The 20,572-nt window shown below is 43.8% G+C and overlaps 1 protein-coding gene across 1 annotated transcript in view; it reads left to right on the top strand.

Annotated features, from left to right (window-relative positions):
• Positions 1-2,960: 2,960 nt before the first annotated feature.
• Positions 2,961-20,572, top strand: part of LOC119179147 (uncharacterized) — a 51,155-nt gene continuing 33,543 nt past the window's right edge. Inside the window, exons 1-5 of the mRNA XM_037430218.2 lie at positions 2,961-3,255; positions 8,121-8,235; positions 9,563-9,754; positions 15,269-15,473; positions 20,295-20,419. Of these exons, the coding sequence (XP_037286115.2) occupies positions 3,180-3,255; positions 8,121-8,235; positions 9,563-9,754; positions 15,269-15,473; positions 20,295-20,419 (713 nt within the window). The 5' untranslated portion in view covers positions 2,961-3,179. The remainder of the gene's footprint in view (positions 3,256-8,120; positions 8,236-9,562; positions 9,755-15,268; positions 15,474-20,294; positions 20,420-20,572) is intronic.

Genomic DNA, 20,572 nt, shown 5'->3' with positions numbered 1-20,572 from the left:
CGATCCCACGTACAGTGTGAATCAGTGATATCCAAAGCACGAATAAGAAAGGTTGATGTCACTTTAAAATCAGCACAACGTCACGATGTGGAGGTAAATGATGCCGAACATGACTTATGTGTCATGATTATCATGTTTGGATGTGTCGTTTACCTTCGTCATCTATTCACATCACGTGATACCACGTTTAGTATATGTGGAGCTAGCGAAACGGCCGTGATCACGCTGTTAGCGTGCTTTAGTGTCATGTTCTTACATGACACACGTGTCAGTATTATCAGGTTTGCACCAGTCATATATTTCGTCCTCCATTTGGTATATGAGGAGCTAGCAAAACGACCGCGAGCGCATCATGAATGGCCCAATTATATACTCCAATATAGTGTGGACGCACGCGCACGCTGGGCACAGTGACGCTACGTTAGCAAAACGCGAGCACTCTATAGCCTGACGCCAGGCGCGACCAGCGTCCGTAGGCGCGGCCCGACGGCAACCAGCGCGAAATTCGCGCCGATGCGTTACCCAGGCGACACTGCCTCTCCCTCTTTTCGTGACGGAGGCATAGAAGCCGCAGGTGCGAAGTGATGGGCGACGTCACTCCCAACGCAGCCAATCGAGCGTGTGCTTGATAACGACGCTAAGAATACGTAACTGACAGTACAGCCAATGGAAACGGCTCGCGATGCCGAACGGTTTTTCGTTTCCCCTAGCCATATACAGCTTTCGGTGAAAAAATTTCGTGGGAGGGGGACCTAACATGGACCAGGATGGCCACGCCTGGTTACACCACTAGACGCAGTGTTTTCTTTATTTACAACGTTGCTAGGCGATGTATTCATGCTGGACTCATCTTCAGATGTATTTGGCCTCATCCCTGTTCTAAGGGTATGAAACGGCAGAGAGTTTGAGCAGAAGCGGCTTTCATCTTATTTTCTATAAAAAAATATCTTAATTTCTCTTAAGCATTCGACTTGAACGACTTCAAGTCGAAAGCCATCTTATTTTCTTCTCACTCGATGTATCGTTCTTACCCCCGTTGCCCACCGAAAGCTTTCCGCGCCTAGCACCTCTGTGATCGGAAGCGTTGCAAGATTCCCGCGCCTAACGCGGTTTTACAACTGCCTGCGTGATTCAAGGCATTGCAAGTTTTCTGCGCACCATCTGTGTTTGCACAGCATCCTTGATCAACCCGCCTTTAACGAAGCGACGATGTCATGTGTATACGCCATCATGTGACGTCACGTGATGTACCATCCTGGTCATGAAGTTTCCTAATAGTAACTGGGGGGGGGGGGGGGGGGGACTCTGGCGCCGCGATCGTTCAGCAGGCATAGGAATTATGGGTAGTACATGCATTCGCCTAGTCTTCATACTTGCGGGCCTCGAATTGCACTTCTGGATTCGTTTATTGCTGTGTTTCGGTTTTGTTTCGAATAATTGAACATCGTGACCGGATTCGAATTGGTAAGCCTATTAAGGTGGGGAAGCGTAACTGGTAAACTATTGCTGATTGTTGTTGCGTGACAAAGCATAAATCCATGCGAAGCTAAACGGAACGTAATGTGCGAAAACTAGGCAAATTTATGTACTACCTATAGTTTTCATGCTCGCTTAAGTGCCATGCGTTGCAGCTCCCATATACACTAGCGCCAGAGTTCCCTCCAGTGTATTATTAGGAACTTCTATTGTCGTGGCGATGTGACAAATTTAAGCAATCTGTGACGTCATCACGTGACCACTATCTTTTGCATCACTCGTGTTCGTGCCATCGACGGGAAACACTGGTCAATTTTCACGTTTAACAAATAAAGCGTCTAAAGGCTTTCGATTTTAATAACTTACTCACTTCCTGAATACCAGCATGGGGCAGAAGTTAGTGATACGTATAAAATAACACTATTTAGCGAGGAGGAAAGGCAGGAACGTTCACGAGACGCACCTCCGGTTTGCTATCCTATGCTGGGGGAAAGGGGATTGCGGGATAACAAGATGGGAGCAAGTCATGAAGATTGAAGAATCCCGAATGTGAAGAAACATTGGAGATGGCGAGGGTAGTGATCTGGGGGGGGGGATGAAAAGTTAGCCCCGAAACTGTCCGCATCAAAGTGCGACACCTTAGCAAAGTTCACAAGGAAACGGATAAGCAGGGAATAAATGAAATAGGGAGAAACGTCAAGATTGGGAGACGGTTAGAAAAGTGCGTGGACGGGGCCCCGATCGGCGAGCGGTAGAGGACATAACGAACGAGACAACCATCAGCCAGGGAATCCGCCGAACGTCTTCTTCAAGAAACACTACTATGTCCCATGTACGAGCGGTAGAGGACATAACGAACGAGACAACCATCAGCCAGGAAATCCGCCAAACGTCTTTTTCAAGAAACACTACTATGTCCCATGTACATAAAAAAAAGCGTTGTCGGTGGCAAGACAACTTGAAAAGTACTTTTTTTAATGATACTAACTCAATGTACAGGTTGAGAATACCTTTTTTTTTAAATGTTTCTTACTCGCGGTACAGATGGAGGCGCGGGTATTCGAGAGGATGCAGTGCTAGAATCAACCTCACAAGGACTACAAGGACCACACGCCAGCGCCAGTGCGGCAACCCCGTTATTTGTCAATCCCCGCTGTGAGTATGTGATATGCGATGAAAGAACGTAATACCACAAAACACAAAGAACGCGCGACAGGTTGAGATGCGAGCTTCAGGCAAGCCTGAACCACCGTGAACCAAAACAGACGTCTACACTAGCGCGCGACTAAAGCATGTAGGCAATTTCCTTGCGACGGCGACAAGCACCAGCGACAAACAAGCGCCGTCGCGTCGCGGAGACGGCTGCACCACAGAACACAGCGACCGTTGCGCCTTCTTGCCCCACTAACTTCGAATTAGACGCGATTTGACGTATCAGGCGGCCGGCGTCCAATGAACGTCAGCGCCCACTCCGAGCCGAGTTGGCCGAGTCATTCCCCTCTTCCCACGTTCTGAGCAGCGCGCGCTTTTCTTTCTCCAGTATCTCCACGCTCGCGCTAGAAAGAAGGTGCGAACCGTAATCGAACGCCGTTCTGCGAGTGGACATTTTCCTTGTTGGATGTCCTCGTCAAGTCTGTCTGTTGTCTTTCGTGTTCCGTACGTTGTCTTGCAGTTCGGTACTGGTCCGTGCTTGTGTGTGAACTATGGCCAGCGGCACCAAGCTTCACGACGCGGTGCGGCACGATAGGTGCAGGCTTATCTCTCGACTTGTCGCCGAAGGTAAGCGCGGTTTGATGACGGCGTGGTCTTTCAGAGGGCCGCTGGTGTTTCTCTGACCGGCGACGCCGTGTTTCTCTAGTGTCGCGACTATGCTTTCCTGTGAGCGGTGGCTTTCTGGACGCGAGTTCCTTGAACAAGAGCGTTGTACAAGCGCTTCACAACGATTTTACGCATGATAGTCGAGCGTGTTCGAATCGACGCGTCCCGCAATGCCGCTGCTAACAACGTTCTGTTCACAATCGTGCTGGCACTATAGTTGCATATAGTCAAACAAATGTAATAGTACTGAAAAATAAAGTTCAAGGCAGCGTGCTGGGAACGCTATGGGTGCTGTCTAGTTAACTATACTGATGTGTAACGGTAGTTTTCACATGGTCGCTGTGTTGTAATACGAAGTCTTCCATGGTTTAATTACCAAATTTTCTGCCGCACGACGCTCTGAAGTTGCGTGCTTGTGCACTCGTTTTTATTGTGGAAGGTGTTGCTGGCGCTGATCACTTACCTGTGTAGAATGCCGTGCGGCAGCTCTGCGTCACGTTTTGTCATTGTTTGCAGAACACAACGCTTCTTTGACGTGTCACGCTTGGTTCTATTTTGAACATGTTGCAGTATATATAGACGCTTGTTGCATATGGCAAGTCTTCTTAACGAAATTCTGTGGATCCTAACAACGTAGTGTTCATGCATAGACTGGGCGTATGGACTTCTCAAACTGTCGGTGCGGTGTAGTTGGATGACGCTTCCAAGCTCGACAACGTAGTACACCTTTGGCGTAGCTAGGAAGCTGGTTGGGTGGGGGAGATTTAAGCCCCCCCCCCCCTCTTCCCGCGAAACGTTTACTCATGTTGTTTGTACAACACGCACCACACACGCATGAGCGTAGAAAGGTTGAGACTCCCCCCGCCTTTTAAAGGTGCCCTGCAACACTTTTTGAGCATGGTCAGAAAACGCTGCCGATCGTTAGTAGAGGCTCCCGACAACACTCGAGTCAAATATTATAGCGCAGTATACGCAGCCTGGAATTCACAATAAATTATCAAAGTCCGCAAAAAATTGCTTTCTCTTCTCTCTACAAATGACAGAAGTCGCCCAAAAATCACACGTAGCAAGCCCATCTATCATCCATTGGCCGATTTGAACATGGCGCGCTTGGTCGTTACAGTGACCACCGCGGGGGGGCCGTGACTTGTCCACGCGTGCGCTCGCGATCGCTTGCATAAAGCCGCGTATACGAAAAAAAACAACGAAAAAGCTCATGGTTAGGAGGTGCGCGGGACCCATTTTCGTTGCCCCTGCCATCCCTCCATGCTTAGCTTCCAGCGCTTTCGCCGGGACGAGAGCAGAAAGCAATTGCAGCATGCGACAATTCTTTGTAACTGCGCTAGTATGAGATGGATTCTGAAAATTTTTGCATCATTTAATTTGTGAAGTAATAAGCTCTTTTTGTGAATTCATTCTGTGGTTACATGAAAAAGTGTTTCAGGGCCCCTTTAAATGCCAACTAAATTGTTGATTCTGTGCAAACAACAACATTCACAGATAGCATAGTTAAGGAGTATAGGTATCTTACGAGTAGACATCATTCACAGCTTCACAGCTGCTGCTACTTGAAACTCAAGAGAAGTCTACCCAAAAGAAGGTATAAGGCTACTAGTCATGTGCTATCCGATGAAATAAAGAAGCTAAGTAGGGATGAGCTTATATAATCCGAGCGACCTGCACATGCACTACACTGGCTATAACTTACGAGAAACAATTGGTGACCACATCCAATGAAGCGTTGGAGCGTTATCGAATGGTGACATTCTGGTGATGCAAGTAGTGCGTACAAATAAAAAGAATGAGAATTCAGGATTCACGATTGGTCATCCAGAATCTATGCAAGATTTTGGTATGTGGTGAGTAAAATACTGACTGGGAATTTTAGGCATACTAAGGAAACTTACAAAAGGACAAAGGCGGGTCGGTACGCTCAGGGCAGGTATTCTGAAATAAGGGCTGTGAGTGTATTGTGCGAGTGGCTGAAGTGGATGCTCGGGTGAGTTGGTGTGATTTGCTTGCACTGAAAACAGCGCACAAGACAGAATACTAGTAAAAGAAAGGAGACAGACAACAGCACAGACAAGGCTTATTGTCACAGCAGTGCAAAATATATACCTATGCAGTCTATAACAAAATATAGGGGGGAAAACGATAGAAATTATAAAAGCAATACAATGATCACACCATTCAACATCATCGCTTTGCCCCAAGAACGTCAAGCGCTCGTGCGGCACGTGCTGAAGCAAATAAGTTTTATTGTCCGATAAAGCGATATCGAAGGCCTGCAAGACACACACATCTTTGTCCTTTTAGTGGTCCTCTGACCTCCGAGCTGTTCTAATTTCAGTAATGGAAGTGTTGCTCCCATTTCTCCATGCTGCTCCAAACAGTAATTTTTGTTACTGATTGCTCCAAACCTACTCTAAAAGGACACTCGGAGAATAAGAATGACGAACTTTTAATGTGTGGCCGACTCCTCATAAGTCCTGAAGAAAGGGAAAAGAATCCGCGTACTATCATTCTAGTGTGCTACTAGTGAGCAGCATTATCGGCTCTGATCTCATTTGTGCGACAAGAACTGACATATTAAGCATATAGGTCATTTCGCTGTTGTTTCTTTTTTTTTTTCTCAGCTACACATGCAGGCAAGTGTGGTGAAATGTGAAAACAAGCAGGAATGCTTTCATCTCATACCTATCATGTACTGCTTGTTTGGTAACAGTTATATGGGACTGTGGTTGCTTCTAAGATGTGGCGCTTAGCTTTTCTGGTTTAATTTGATTTGTGCCCCGAATACTGGTACAGTCGAACCCCTTTATAAGAGACGGTGATATGAGAGACAAATGGGTGTAAAAGACACCAGTATGCCTACAGTAAAATAGGGGCATTGGAAAATGCATTAAGGTCCTCTGCTTATAAGACGCATCTCATATAAAAGACAAGAATCGCTGCCCTGAGCATGTCTCTTACAAAAGGGTTTAACTGTATTTCAATTTGTAGCTCATTTCGCAGTACATTTTTGACAACCTAGCATTGTTTGCACTAATTGTTGTCTGGTAAATATATTTTATAGTAAAAAAATATTTATGAGATGCTTTGACAAAGCTCTGAACTCCAAATTAATGTATGGCAAATTTAATATTTCCTCCTAAAACACCAATAGCTGCTCTAAACTAGCATTTTTTCCTGCTCTGAAAACACTTATGGCTGCTCCAAAGTATGCTCCAAAAAGTAAGAAGTCTCTTCCATCACTGTTATTTGAAGTGTGCGGGTCGGCGTGTTGGTGTGTGTGTGTTTCTTTGCAGTGTATGGCACCTGACCAACTCATATAGGCCTTGCCGCTGTGTCGTTGGCACTGGCACAAAAATGAATTCATGCTCGAAGTGGCGCAAAAATTAATTCATTGTTGTCATAAGGATTGTTAGTGATCGCGAGCATCCTTACAAGCATTGTCATCATGGTACTAATTTATCACCGTGTCAGTGTCGGGTCACTGCCATGAAACAAACCGCGTCCACGCCCGTACTTCCTTTTCTTTTTTTTCTTTTTTTTGCTATGACACATCTGTGAGGTTTTCGTACAGACAGCGTGGAGAGTTTGGGGACCACGAGACAAGAGAAAGCTAAATATTCCATCTGCTTCGGCAGGCCGGTGGAGTTTAGATTTTCAATTCATTCCACAATGCATAAACAATATGTACTGTGCAGGTCGACAGAATACACGGGCGTCAACAGGATTTTGTCAGGGGGATTGCAAACCTATCCTGCATTGCAGTGGAGGGGCGGCACTGGCGTGGCTCTGACGGGGGGGGCAAGAATTATTGACGCTTAGGAGGTACAAGTGCGCTTTTGGCACCCATTCTCCCGTCGACGCCCATGACAGAGTGTGTTCACGGATTGCTGGGAAATTCAGTTTTTTCGGGCCTGTAATGGTCTCCAAACCTATGGCACCGACTGTGCATACCAATCCTTGTTTTTCAATGAACCGTATGCACTGATGGAAGTACTGATCCAATTGCTCCAAACTGCTCCAAAAGAGAAATGCTGCTCCATGCTGCTCCAAACAATGATTTTTGTTAGTAATTGCTCCAAACCTGCTCCAAAATTGCACTGAGAGAATGCGACTGACTTTTACTAGTTTACCAGCTCATAAGTCCTAAAGAAACTGAAAAGAACCTGTTTACTATCATCCCAGTGTGTTGTGCAGCATTATTGGCACTGATCTCATTTGTGTGACAAGAACCAGCATATTAAGCGTTAACTCATTTCAGTTTTTTTTTAACTAGACTTACAGGCTGAAATATGAAAATGAGCTGGATTACTTTTATCTGAATCGATTATATACCACTTATTTGGCAACAGTTATGCGGTACTGTGGTTGCTTCTAAAATGCGATGCTCAGCTTTTGAAATCTGCCACAAATAATAGTACTTTAAATATATAGCTCATTTTGCACTATATTTTTAATAACCAGCCATGTTTTTAATTGTTTTGCATCTTGAAATTTATATTGATTGCTGCCTGTGATATATATCTTATAATATTAATATTTACAAGATGTTTTGAACTCCGATTGGTGTACAGCAAATCTTGTATATGCTTCAAAACACCGATAGCTGCTCCAAACTCACATATTTCTACTCCAAAAACACTTATGGCTGCTCCAATACAGTACCTTGCCTGATCCAAGGTATGCTCCAAAAAGTGAAAAGTCACTTCCATCACTGCAAATACAAGGAAGCATGGGCAGGCATTAGGCCTGTGGTGTGTTACGTGTTGTTTTCATTTGCATTGTGTGGTGGTTGTCGATGCGTGTGTGCGCAGGTACCCCCATAGACGCAGTGGATGCCAGCGGAAACTCGGCCCTGTTTGTGGCCATCACGGACGGACCCATCAATGCCGTCCCCTACCTGCTGCAGGCCGGCGCCGACCCGAACTTGTGAGTGAATGGTGTATATGCATCTTTACATAGACGGTTCCCATGGCACCGCCATGTTCCCATATGGGCAGTCCTAAGTATCGTGACCCCCCAGAAATGGGAGGTCGGGACTGTGACATCAGCCTTTGTACCAATTTTATAAACCCGTTTTGGACATGTCACCTTTGCACCGACGATAGGAAAGGCGATTAGTGCAAGCACTGTTGGGCGAGAGGGATCAAGCCTCGACTACATAATGCGGGAATACGCTATAGCCCCCCACCCCCCAGGATAAGTCGTACATAAATTGTAGAGAAGCCTGGCAAGCCCTGCTGCGAAGTGAGGAGCCTGCTTCGTAGCAACAATTGTCATCCGCCTGGTGGAAGAAGCTGCAAAGGGCTAAGAAATCCTTGTCTGCCTGCTTTTAACTTTGCCTGCTTTTAATTTGAGCCGTGGAGGTGCCGGCTTCTGTCATGTGTATCAAGAACGGGGAATAGAGGGCCTCGTTGTTTGGCGGGAAAAATTATCATCATCATCATGCCGCGCGAATCCCAGCATGGCAGCATTTTTCTCTCTCGTGAAAAGATAAGATAGACCTATCGTTCGCGCTATGTAACAAGGCGCCATGTTTTTGTTTACTCTTCTCTATGTCAATCAAAACAGTAACATGCGGATTCGTTTCAACTTTAATGAACGTCTGGTTTTCATTCTGTTTTAACTAGCTTCCTAGTAATTTCGTAATTGACTTTACGGCACTTATGCCTCATATGGATTTATACACACAGGTCTTTCAGCTATGCTTCAAGAATATTCATTTCAATATAGTTTGCTATGTATGGCTACGTGTATTTAGCGGGGCTCTCTCCAACACTCACATTAGAAAGGTGTCCACTCACGTGTAGTGACGAAAAAATTTTGCATGAAGTCCATACGCGTGTTACTCGTGGAAATCGCGAAATCCCGCCATTACAGTATGACGGAACATAATATATATTGTACCAATCAGAGCGTCCGTGACATCCTACTAAGAGAACCATGAAATGGCTGAATTTGACGATACTCAAAATAACACCTTGCTCTGATGGCAGTGCGTCATTGCATTACACTCAAACTTTATGGTAATAAAGTTGCATCTTACTTTGAAATAAGTTTGCTACTCAGAAAATTCATTATAATGGTATATTTCTGACATTATGCCTATCACAAGACAACTTTTAATTTACTTCGTTATAACCACAATTTTGTTATTTCTGGATTCGTTATATTGAGGTTTGAGTGTACTTTACTCCGTTGGCTGGGGGATGTGCGAGTGCACAGCTCTACATGTGTGATGACGTGTACATTGCAGCCGATGCAGTGAGGGCGCGACTCCTGTGCACGCGGCGTGTCGCCGTGGAAGCCGGGCCCTGCTCCAGCAGCTCCTGGAGTGCGGCGGGGACTTGCGGCTGCGCGACGCATCGGGCCGCACGCCGCAGGACTGGGCGCTGGGACACGCCGACCCGCAGTGCCGACGCAAGCTGGTCGCCTTCATCAACACAAAGTGAATCGATCTCTATATACGACAATTTGTGCATTTGATATTCTATTTGTCACATTTAAAAGAAACAAAATGACCGCAAATTTTTCTCAGGTAAATTGTTGTGCTATGTGAAGCAGATACGTGGTTATACTGGTGTGTCATATTTACTGCATTGGTAAAAGAGTAGGCAGCTATGGTAAACGACACCCAGCCCATCACCATGAAGTAATCATCATTATCGTTGGCCTGACTGCCTAATTGCAAGGCACAGGCCTCTTCCACATTTCTGCAATTAGTGTCACACCAGCTGTGGCCAGGTCACATTATTCTTGCAAGCTTCTTAATCTCATCTGCCCCTTATACTTTCTGTCTTTTCTGGTTTCTCTAGGAATCCAGTCTGTTACCCTTAAATGAGATTTCCACTCTTACTTCTCTCTATGTGTTCTACCCATGCCAATTTTTTTCTTCTTGATTTCGACTAAGATGTTCTTGACATCTTAGCTTCCTTGACCTGCTCTGCTCTCTCAAACCCCACCTACAAAGAACTGTCTGTAAATGTGTCAAATCGCTACAATGTTACTTCAAGGCACTCAATATTCTATTGCTACACAAATAATATGATGATGCTTTAATTTATGTGTTATAGTAATTCATCCTAATTAAGTTGTAATTAAATATCTCTTTACCCTGAAGATATTGATGCTTACTTTAGCATAATTAGAACAAAATGTCAGGCTATTGATAAAGTCAGAATTTATTTTTGGTTATGTCCATTATGAGCAAAGAAAAATGCTGCTTTTCACATTGCTTGCAGGAAGCGGCACATCGCACGACTCGTCAAGCGTAGTAGTGCCATCATAAAAGTGGTTATATGTATCATTGCAAAATAAAGTTAAATGCCGCCAAATTTATTATGCAGGAGCTTCAATTTATTCAAAGTACAATATATCTTATATATCTTGCTCTTTGTTAGCCTCTACTTTATGGAAGTTGCAAAAACGAGTAGTGTACACAATTGTGTACATAGCCTCTCGAAAAGATAAATAATAATTTGTGCAAATGAACGTTTCGCTATCACTAGTCGAGACTCGGCGAATATTGTTCTGTGTGGTAATATCAGAGTATGAATGCATCTCATTTTTTTCTTGTAATTCAAGGGACACAAAAGCGAAATGTGAAGTTAGCTTAGACTAACTATTTTTTTATTACAGACCTTTCATTATTTTGTGACAGTGAAATCAGTGTTAGAAGTGAAAATTAGTTGGTCTTTTTTTATTACTCACTCTAACCACTGCACCTAAATGGTTGGCTAGCTAATTGGCTATGCAAATGCCCCCCCCCCCCCCCTTTTTTTTCGTATGTCTACAAAATACAGTTTACTTTTGCAGGTAACATTTGTATTGGCCTATCAGGGTGTCTACCAACCTGGAAAACCTGTAAAACCTGAAAAAGTCAGGGAATTCGGACACGTTTGGAAAAATCGTGGAAAAGTCAGGCACTTTCTGAAAAATGTGGCCAGTTCATGGAAACCGACAGCAGTTCTGTGCGACTGTCGCAAGAATAAGCATTACCATTGATCAAAGCTTAAAAAGTTCCTCTTTCAACTGCAACTACAGTGAGATGCTAGAAGAGGTGTGAAAAAAAAAAAGAATGTGCTTAACTGTTGTTTTTTAGTGTAAACGCGAAAGGATACACGACCTATGGAACACAAAGTTTGGTGACGTTTCGGCGCCAGATATAAGAAGAAGCCTTGTTCACAATAAAAGCCATAAGAAAGGCAGGGCGTACTCAAGTACGCCTAAATAAGTCACTTAAGCAGCAAGAGTACATTGTCAGACAATGTACAGCAACAGGAGACAATGTGCAGCAAGGATGCTCAGCAACAGGAGTGATGGGCATCACTCCTGTTAAGCATATGTATAGTCGTCCGTATCTAGATTCAAGGTGCTGGCATGATGCAAGCTTCTTTTAAATGTGGAGCATTTTCTAGTAGTCGCACCAACATGCAAATCTCGTGTCAGCGGTGGTGTCTATACTCCTACTGCACATGCTTGCATCTTGCATCTCGTGCCGCATGCTCGCGTCTTGTGCCAACTGTCGCTCCCCCCCTTTCTTTCGCCTCGCAAGGCCGACTCAGGCAGTGTCTAATAGTAAAAATTGACTGCTCGCACTGCACAAACATTCACTGGCCACGAGATTTAGCATTCGAAATTCAGTGAAGGGCACCTTTACTTGGATTTCGCTTGACTTGACACTTTGCTTGACTCGTGTAGATGCGATAGAAGCAACAGTATCATCAACCACTAGTGGGCCACAACCCAACATCAGCGTCCCATTACTCATTGAAGGCAACGCTTCTCCTTTATTCAATAAATAGAAATAATAAAGACGAAATAATAATTAAGCATTCCCAAACCATACCCAATTATGCAACATTTAGGCGATACCCCCACGACTCTGTGACGCATTTACTTTAATGCCGCTTCTGAGAAGATGGGGTTTTTTTTTTTTTTTTTTTTTGTTCAGAACTCGTGCATTTGACCAGCCTATTTGGTAGTCTGTAGATTCTGCTTGCTCAGCGAGGGCAGTTGAGGACACGCATCGTTTCGTGGCGTCATAGTTTTGTTTAAATCTTTTTTTTAAATCACCAGTTCCACCAATGTAGTGGTTTGTCACAATTATGGCAGCTTATGGCTTTAACAAGACCAAGAAAATTTCTGCTCGGCAACTTGTCTTTCACATTGGCTAAAACATTCCTTAGCTTCCACATTGGTACATGCACTATTGTGGTGTGTTGCTTCTACATATCAAACTGCAGATCTTACTTTCGAACCACATTACTCACTTCTGTAAATTTATTCATGTTTTTTTAGGCCACGATTACTGTTCGGCTTGAAGGTTGTCTGGTTTGTCTAGGCTTGAGCTGCCGTCAGCAGAAGCTTGCCAGGCTATTATTATTATTATTATTATTATTATTATTATTATTATTATTATTATTATTATTATTATTATTATTATTATTATTATTATTGGTGATGCAACAGCAAACGCCCTCAGCTACACACTTATTGCTGGTAGCTCGTGTTTCAAGGGTAGCACTTGGGTAACTTCTGCTAAATTTCTCATTTCAGTTTCGTGAGATTGTGTAAATAAATCTACAATTATTTTTTAACGTGACGTCCACAGAAGAGTACGTAAATCAAGGTAATGTGCCGACATTCGTGATTCATCTGTAGAATCAAGGTAGCTGTTGCGCCTTTGACAGATTCCTTCTTGCCACCACATATTCAAACGTCAGCACTTTAATAGCTGTCCTCAGCTTTCATTGCAGCCGTTTGAGGACTTTCCTTGCACTTCAAGCATCAGAGCCCAGAGACATAAAATACAAACATGCATGTGCTCGTCGGAAAAAGAAAGAAATAAAACTTTGCAGGACGCCTCTGTTTTTGAAACATTGTTGTTACTCGTTGTCAAGGCAAGGTACACAAAAGATGCGAGTAGAAGTTAGTCTCTTTTTTTTGCTGAAAAATATATTTTAGAAGGGCTTAAATTAGGCGGGGTCACAAATCAATAGTAAATACAGCAGTCCAAGTCGAACCAGATCTAATTAAATCCACACCCTAAAAATTTCAGTCAATAAATGCAGCAGTTCAGGTCGACCTAATTCAATCCAATCCACATCCTAAGCACCGCGGGCTACAGCCATTATAGTAAACTAGATTATTCTCTAGTGGCAGAACCAACCAGGCTCTCATGTCCTCATTTTACACGGACGCCGCAAGATGGCACCACTTCTACATTTCCTAGCAGCTTTGACTGCAATGTCAGACTGTCACAGGCTTCATGAAACATTATTCCGTGGTTACTTTTAACTGGTGTGTTCGCTTCGTGGTTCTTCTGAACATCAAACGGCTGACTTGCTCACTGCCTGGCTAGGGGTTTTATTTTGGACAGATATACATATTTTTTCACATTGACAGCTTGGGCTCAAAACATTCTGCGTGCGTCTGGTAAATATGCTTACTTCTTCTGTATAGAGCGCCTGATTTTTTTTTATCACTCAAAAATTTGTTTCCAGTTTACAGTTTTACAAGCAGATGTGGCGGTCATGGAATTCGCTTTTAAGCATCATGGAAAACCTGGAAAAGTCGGGGAATTTAGAAATGTCGGATTGGTGGACAACCTGTCTATATGCCTTTGAAATCTTTCACGTCACTGCAAGTTCAAACAGAAACGGCAAGGAACCATTGTTAGATGTACTTTTCTAATGGGTTTTTTTTTTTTTTTCTTTCAAACCCACCACCTCCTTCAGAAACGGTAGGTTTTGAGACATTATGACAGAGCTAACTTTCTGATACAAGAAAAGATGCTTTTTTGGGCTCATTTTGCTCTTGCATGTAATGGCATTTTATTTATCTTTGTCATGTCTTGCAAATCTAGATATACAGGGTGTCCCAGATAACTTGTCCAAAGGTTAAACAATACAATAATAGAGCCGTGCGAGTGAAATGTGTTACATTGCTGACAGCCACCTTGCTCACTAAGGGCAGTCTCTTTGTTTTGTAATTAATTTGTTTATTAGGATTATTCAACAAAATTGATAAATACTGACTTTAGGCGGGAAATGGGATTGGCCAAGTTTGAGAGCATCTTCAAAAACCCCACTGCATTATTTGCGTTATAGGAATTTTCATGCGTATCCTTTTTTCTAAGCTGCAAAGAAAGCCTGTGAAACACAAAGAAAGCTAGTAACCGGCGCATTTGCACAGCAAAATCGTGCAGCTCTCAACCCTCGTTTGTGTGAACTAAAACAGCTGCAACCACAACTCACCAGCTCTGTTACAGCGGTAGACCAATAAGTTGGCAGTGTTTTCTTTGCCCACACTGGCCAGTTGGCGCACAGAATGGTGCAAGTCATTGCGAGTGCTGTAATTGAGGTTCTGCGACTGCTATAATTTAGCTCGCTCTCTCACATGCAGCAAGTTTCATTCATATATTATATGCCATACAGAAGTGTGCAGTATCTATCCTCCTCCTAAGGACACGCTTCTTGCAGTCAGCTGTGGAAGCAGCTTTATCGCATATTTTGTCGGACACATGTGTAGTACATTTCTGTGCCATTATTGTGCTTGTAAAGCATAGGTAATAAATGAGTATACTTAGCTGTGCTATTATGAAGTAAATAGGTGGCTTACACCTGTATTATGTGGGCCTGTATTCACTATTTAATAATTCTTACTATGTCAAAGAATTGTTGATCAGAGCAAATTTTAGCCAATCGTGGCACTAAACGTAATGTTATTAGTGATGGCGATCAGCTGATAGCAAATAGCCTTTACGAACAGAAATGTTTGTGAATATAGGTTTTCAAATCAACTGGAAAAATGCATTGATGCAAGCTTGTTGGTACTCACTGAAACTGGGGTCGAATAGAAAGTAGATGCGGCAAGGCAGAGCCCTTAAATTTACAGCATGTTTTAAAACCTTGCCGCATAAGACCTTGCATCATTAACATGCTGTGCGCCATGCGTGCAGGCGTGCTCTGGCGTACCGGTTTGGCGACGCAGCTGCCCTACTGGAGGACGACGCCGCAGGTGGTGCAGGTGGCCTCGACGGCTCACCCACCAAGGGTGGTGCGGCTGCGGCTGCTTCGTTGCGCCGACGCCTTGTCGGTCGACCTGCTGCACCTCGCAGGCCCTGGTGCGGCGAAAGGATCCGTGCCGATGGAGGATTTGGAGTGGTGCGTATCGTCCTGTTATCTTCTTATCTGGCCTTACCTTTATGTTACTAGAATGATAAAAGAAAGAGAGTAAATTCGAGGGCTCATTTTCTTTGTTAGGCACTAAATTAATGATAACTATCAGACAATTGCACAAAGGAAAGTATAGGGGATGTTTCAGAAGGACCAGAGAGACCGCAGAACCGATACGTCTTCGGTTTATTGTTGACAGAACAGAAAAAATATGCAGAGCGTGACCCTGGCTACTTCTTCTTCCTCGCCTCCGAGCTCCATCTTCAATCTGTTTTCTACATCTTCCTGCCGGCCAGATTCAACCGAAGCAGCCTTCGAGCGAATACAACAGTTGAATCGGCCTCTTGACTAATTTTCCTTCAGGTGTACGAAGCAAGCATGTTCTCACTAGTCCATCCTTGCCTGGGAAAATCTTTTCGACCTTGCAGAGTTTCCACTGAGTTCTTTTTCGCGCTTCTCCAAGCAGAAGTACATCTCCTTCTTGTACATTTGCGTGACGCACTGTTTTTCTGCTGGCACACTTAAGCTCCCTCAGGTACTCCTTTTTCCATCTGGTCCACCATGTTATCATTGCCTGTTTTCTTGCACTCCAGTAATTCAGCAAACTGTATTCTTCGAGTCTGTTTTCTCCCGGCTTGTTCATGGCTTGCCTGCCTCCTATAACGTCCGCCGGTGCGATGGGTTGTGGCTCATTAGGATCGTCATACACATAAGTGAGAGGCCAGTTGTTAAGTACTCCTTCTGCTTTAACAACCACAGTCCGTAGTTCTTCTTCATCCAAAAGTCGAGCACCTATAGTTTTTGCCATGGATGTCTTAAATAAAGCTTCTGATCAGTCTTTCATAAAATCCTCCCCACCATGGAGCTAACTCTACAATAAACTTCCATTTTATTTTCAGGTTACTGGTATACTGTTGAACCCTTTCATCTTCCATCTTTAATATCTTGTTCATCTCTTTCACAGATTTCTTGAATGCTCTTGCATTATCGCTGTAAATAGTTGTACACAATATCTCTTCTAGCTACAAATCTTCGGAATGCTTGTATAAACGCTTCTGATGACATCCTCTTGACCAACTCCAGTTGTATGGCTCTTGTTACTGCACACGTAAATATCACAATGTAAAACTTTGTAACTTTTTCGCCTTTCTCCTCTCGAGCATTTAGTGGTCCAGCAAAGTCTATACCAACTGTGTCGAATGGCCTCGTCTGTGTTATCCTGTCAGCTGGTAGTGGTGGAATTTCTTGTGCCATTGGTCTAGAATTGAATCTCCTACATGTGATGCATTTCTTTATCACATATTTCACCATCTGTCGGGCATGCAGAATCCAAAACTTCGTTCTTAGATGTGACAATGTTGCCGCAACGCCACCGTGCATTGCTACTTGATGCGCGTTCAGAACTAGGAGTTCTGAAAAGTGACTTTCTCTTGGTAAAATAAGAGGATGCTTCTCATCAAAGCTCAAATCACTCCACTGAAGCCTCCCTTTTACTCTCAGGACACCTTGATCATCTTCGAAGATGTTCGTGCCGTACAGATTCATGTTGTCATATATTCGTGTCACTGCATTTTGTAGCGTTTTCTGCTCCTGCTTTATCAGCACAAACTCTGCCTTGTCCAATTCTTCTCCTGTCAGCGAACCTGTTTTCCTTTCTTTTTGTCGGTTTCCTATATAACGCATCACCCACGCGGTAACTCGTAACGCTTTCTTGTATGATCCAAATCTGCTCACATCAATTATCTTTTCTTCACCCGTGGTGGTAGTTAAGCATGCCACTGTCTTTTCTTCGTCTTTGTTGTCATCACTGTCCGATTCTTGCGTGATGTCATAATCAGGCCTTTGTTTTTCATTCTTGATCCACGTGGCGCCTTTCCCCCATAATTCACTGTTGGTCACCTGGATAAGCCTCTTCTCTGCAATGGTGTTGTTGTCGTCCAATGTCATGTTTTCCTTCCATGGTAGCCGTACTTGGTATCTTCCTGCCTTGAACTCCATTGTTTGTCGGACGTACTCTAGCAAATGTTCATCACTCATCTTTGTTGCTGGTTCCTCTTTGATGCCCATGTTTTCCAAGTCCCAGAATCGCTGCAGTTCATCCACAGCCGTGTCTGACTTGGCACTGACCTTGAGTACCATAACCGTCGATGATTTCATCGGCGCACAATAAAGTCCTACAGGACCTTGGACCGTCCATCCCAATATTGTTTCTATTGCCATTACTTTTGGATGAATCTCACAAATGCGACCAGTGACTACAGTCCAGTAATAATCTGCTCCAATTAATATAGAAGTTTCCATATTTTTTCTTTCTTTGTCCGTCTTCTCGTTGTCATCAGCCAAACACATTCCCATCGATCTTGCTCTTTCGTGTATTGTCAACGGTGGCGATAGTAGCACGTCACAGGATATAACTTCTATCTCCAGTGCCTCAATCGTGACTGGCTCCGAGATGGGATCCTTCCTCACGCTGACCTCGACGACTTTCATGTCTAGTTCCATCTCTCCTCCTCCAAATGATCCAACAGTAATCCTTTCGGATCTTTTTACCTTGCACGCTAGTTTTCTTGCCAATCTTTTGAGGATGAATGTCCTCTGGCTCCCGTTGTCCAGCAGAATCCGTGCGTAGCACCCGCTGTCTTCTCCCTCCGTCCACGAAAAGGCTGTCCGCAGTAGTATGCACTTGTGTTCATCAGACTGCTGTGCGTGCATGTTGCAGGACTTGCTGGTGTCTAACCGGTCAGGTTGCGCGCTTTTACGCACTTGCTCAACATCACCGCTTTGCTGTTGTGCTGACTTTCCTGCAGGCGTACGTGGTCGACACATGGATATCGCGTGCTTTCCCTTGCACGTTTTGCAGCGTACGTTAGCGCGGCATATCTTCGCCGTGTGGTGAGGTCTGGTGCATCTGAAGCACCTTCGTTGCCGTTGCAAGGCTTCTTTCTTCTGTTGCATACTAATGCTTCTTCTGCAATCTTCCGTGTAGTGTCCAGTCATCTCACAGAAGATGCATTTTTTTATTGAGGTGCTTTGAAGCGCAGATGTTCTAGGCCGCCTCATACTGTGCGGTGACTGGGTAACGTCGTATTTTTCCTCTCGAGTTTCTTCTCTGCTGCGTATATATGTTTAAAAACTCCATAATTTCTTTCAAACTGCTCGTGCTGTCTCTTGACGCTGAGTCCGATTCCGTAGTTGCTGGTCTGTTGTCACCTTTCTTTAACTCCTTTATCCTCATCTCAATCCTCATATCCACCGGTAGCGCAGATTTTACTGCAGGAGCTATCACTGTGGCGTAACTACCCATTTCCACTCCTAACGACTGCAGTGCTCGTGTGTTCACTTGCAACTTTTGGAGGAGTTTCTTCAACCCATCTACATCTTTAGGACTCTTCACTGCTTCCAAGTTTGCAAGCTCTTTTATGTAGGTATCTCTCAAATTATCTTCTTGTCCGAAGGTTTCTTTCAGAAGAGCGACTGCATGCTCGTAATTCTGATCAGAAAACTGCAAGCCTTCTATGAGGGACGCAGCCTCTCCGCTCAGAGACGCCAGAAGCTAATTAAATTTTTGATTCTTCGGCATGTTTACTCTGCTATGCACCGATGTCTCGAACTGATGCCAAAACCTTGGCCATGCTGTTTTTTTCCCATCAAACTTGATCATCTCAAGACGTGGCAACTTAACAAGCTCTTGCGTCTCCAAGATTTGGTTAGTACCTTGCACTGAACTCGACTGTTCTGTGACTATTCTCGTAGTCAGTTGCGTCGCTTGTTCTAACTCGCGTAATCGCTCCTCTATTTTTGTTGTTGCAGCGACGATCTTCATCTCATAATGCAAAACTCTTTCAAATTCTGCCTCCGCGTCGTCTTTTTCAATGAACGGTTCTATCTGTTCGTTAACTTGTCTTAGCGTCTCTGGCACGCTCTTCATCTGGTTCAGAAGCGTCATAAGTTGCGCTCGATCGGCGTCTTCTTCTATCTTCTTATCGATTTCGCTTCTTCGATAGGACCTCTTTATTCATGCTTAACGTGTTTAAAGAGCTCTTGCCTGTTTATGTGCGTCGCCAACAGTCGTCGGTCGTGGTCTTTCTCTCGACAGTTCGTCCTTGAGCCAGACGCCGCTGCTTCGTTCTTCAACCCGTTGTTGCGAATGGGGTTGAAGTCTGTGCGTCTGTCTTCAGATCCTCTTGGTCACGGCACCATGTTTCACAAGGACCAGAGAGACCGCAGAACCGATACGTCTTCGGTTTATTGTTGACAGACCAGAAAAAATATGCAGAGCGTGACCCTGGCTACTTCTTCTTCCTCGCCTCCGAGCTCCATCTTCAATCTGTTTTCTACAGGGGATATTATTAGAAGTAATTGTAACATTACAATTACTTCTAATAACATTCCCTATACTTTCCTTGGGGTAACTGTCTGTCAGTTCTCATTAAAAGAACAATAAATTGAGACGGTATTATATGTGCTGAAAATGGGCACTCCACATATATATTGTGCTTTATTGTACAATTGTGATTTATTGTACTTCATTGTACACTCAAACATCAATATAACAAACCTTGATATAACAAAATACTGGTTATAACAAAGTAAACGAAAAATCGCCTTTCAATAGACATGTGTTTGGAATAAACTTTTATAACAAATTTTCGGATATAACGAATTTATTTTTGTAAGGTGCAACTTCGTTATAATCGGGTTCGAGTGTGTTTCATTTCTTCTTTAGTCTTTGTCATACCTGACAGCACATTACAAAATATAGTTGTTTACTGGCCATGTATCTTTAGTGCTTCTGCATATTGTTTCCAGGTTTACTGCAGCCCAGCTCGCGAGACTGGCGTCACCACGTTTGTGCCATTTATAGGAAGCAACTACCTCTACAACTCTGAGGAGAACAACATTATCTGGAGCGGGCCGCAGTCGCTCATGCAGACGTGAGTATATAGTGGCCCCCGTTTTTTTTTTTTTTTTTTTTGCCTCTGGTGGGGATGTTTCATAACACAGTTATGCGTTATCTGACACCTATAATATAGTCAGCATACTCATTTGTTATTGAAAATTGCCTATAAACAGCTCTAAGCCATAAA

The sequence above is a fragment of the Rhipicephalus microplus genome, chromosome 7 (genome assembly GCF_043290135.1).
Source record: "Rhipicephalus microplus isolate Deutch F79 chromosome 7, USDA_Rmic, whole genome shotgun sequence".
Lineage (NCBI taxonomy): Eukaryota > Metazoa > Arthropoda > Arachnida > Ixodida > Ixodidae > Rhipicephalus > Rhipicephalus microplus.
Note: the sequence above shows the minus strand (reverse complement) of the source record. Positions and strands in the feature narration are given on the sequence as shown.